At 77.4% G+C, this 897-nt stretch overlaps 1 protein-coding gene across 1 annotated transcript in view; it reads right to left on the bottom strand.

Moving 5' to 3' along the window:
- The window catches only part of CHLRE_02g089274v5 (uncharacterized protein), a 10,023-nt gene that overhangs the window by 3,342 nt on the left and 5,784 nt on the right, over positions 1-897 (bottom strand). The window contains exon 11 of the mRNA XM_043059386.1: positions 47-885. Within this exon, the coding sequence (XP_042927020.1) occupies positions 47-885 (839 nt within the window). The remainder of the gene's footprint in view (positions 1-46; positions 886-897) is intronic.

Raw genomic sequence — 897 nt, 5'->3', positions numbered from 1 at the left:
GCAGCGGCAGCGGCCCTGACGGCGTGCGAGATGGCAGCAGTGACGCCGCCGCGCCCAGCGTGTCAGCTGCCGCCGGCGGCGCCGCCGCCGGCACCGTGGTGGAGGTCGCCGCGGAGAGCAGGTCGCGCAGGCTGCCGCCAGTCGCCGGCGGCGGCTGCGGCTTGGCGCCGCCCCATGCGGGGCCTTTGGGCGCCGGCGGCGTTGCCGCTGCCGCTGCAAGCGCCGCTGCTGCTGGCGGCGGCGGCGGTTTTTCCAGCTCACCGGCTAGGAACATAGAGAGGTCGCCCTTGCGCTGGCCCTTCCTGGAGGTGCTACTGCCGCCGCCGCCGCCGATCGCGGCGCTGGCTGTAGCAGCCACAGGCGTGCCCGGCATCGCCGGCGACGAGGCGGCCGCTGCCGCTACTGCCGCTACTGCAGCTGCAACGGCGGCCGTGTCAGTGACGGGGCCAGCAGCGGCGGCCTCCTTCTCGCTCTTCTTGCCGCCGGGGCCATTCACACCAACCGCCCCCTTCCCGCTCCCGCTCCCGCCCGCAGCCTTTCCGCCCTTCTCTGCCGCCGCCAGCGCCGCCGCCTCGCCCGCCGCCGGCGCCACGGGCTCCGCCGCCGCCGCCAGTTTGCTGGCCACCTCGCCCGAGTGCGCAATGGCGCGCCGCACCTCTTCCACCGGCGCGCCCGCCGCCAGCGCCGCCAGCGCCTCCCCCAGCGCCCCCCGCTGCGCCACCTTGGCCGCCTGCTGCGCGTCCAGCGCCTTGCCAGCCCGCTCCGCCTCCAGCAGCGCCGCGATCTGCGTCAGCTTGCGCTGAACCGCCTTCACCAGCCGAGCCACCTCATCGCCCTCCGCCGCGGCGGCGGCGCCGTCAAAGGTGCCGGCGGCTGCGCCGCCGGCTGCGCCGGCGG

This window comes from Chlamydomonas reinhardtii, chromosome 2 (genome assembly GCF_000002595.2).
Source record: "Chlamydomonas reinhardtii strain CC-503 cw92 mt+ chromosome 2, whole genome shotgun sequence".
In the NCBI taxonomy this organism is placed as follows: Eukaryota; Viridiplantae; Chlorophyta; class Chlorophyceae; order Chlamydomonadales; family Chlamydomonadaceae; genus Chlamydomonas; species Chlamydomonas reinhardtii.
Note: the sequence above shows the minus strand (reverse complement) of the source record. Positions and strands in the feature narration are given on the sequence as shown.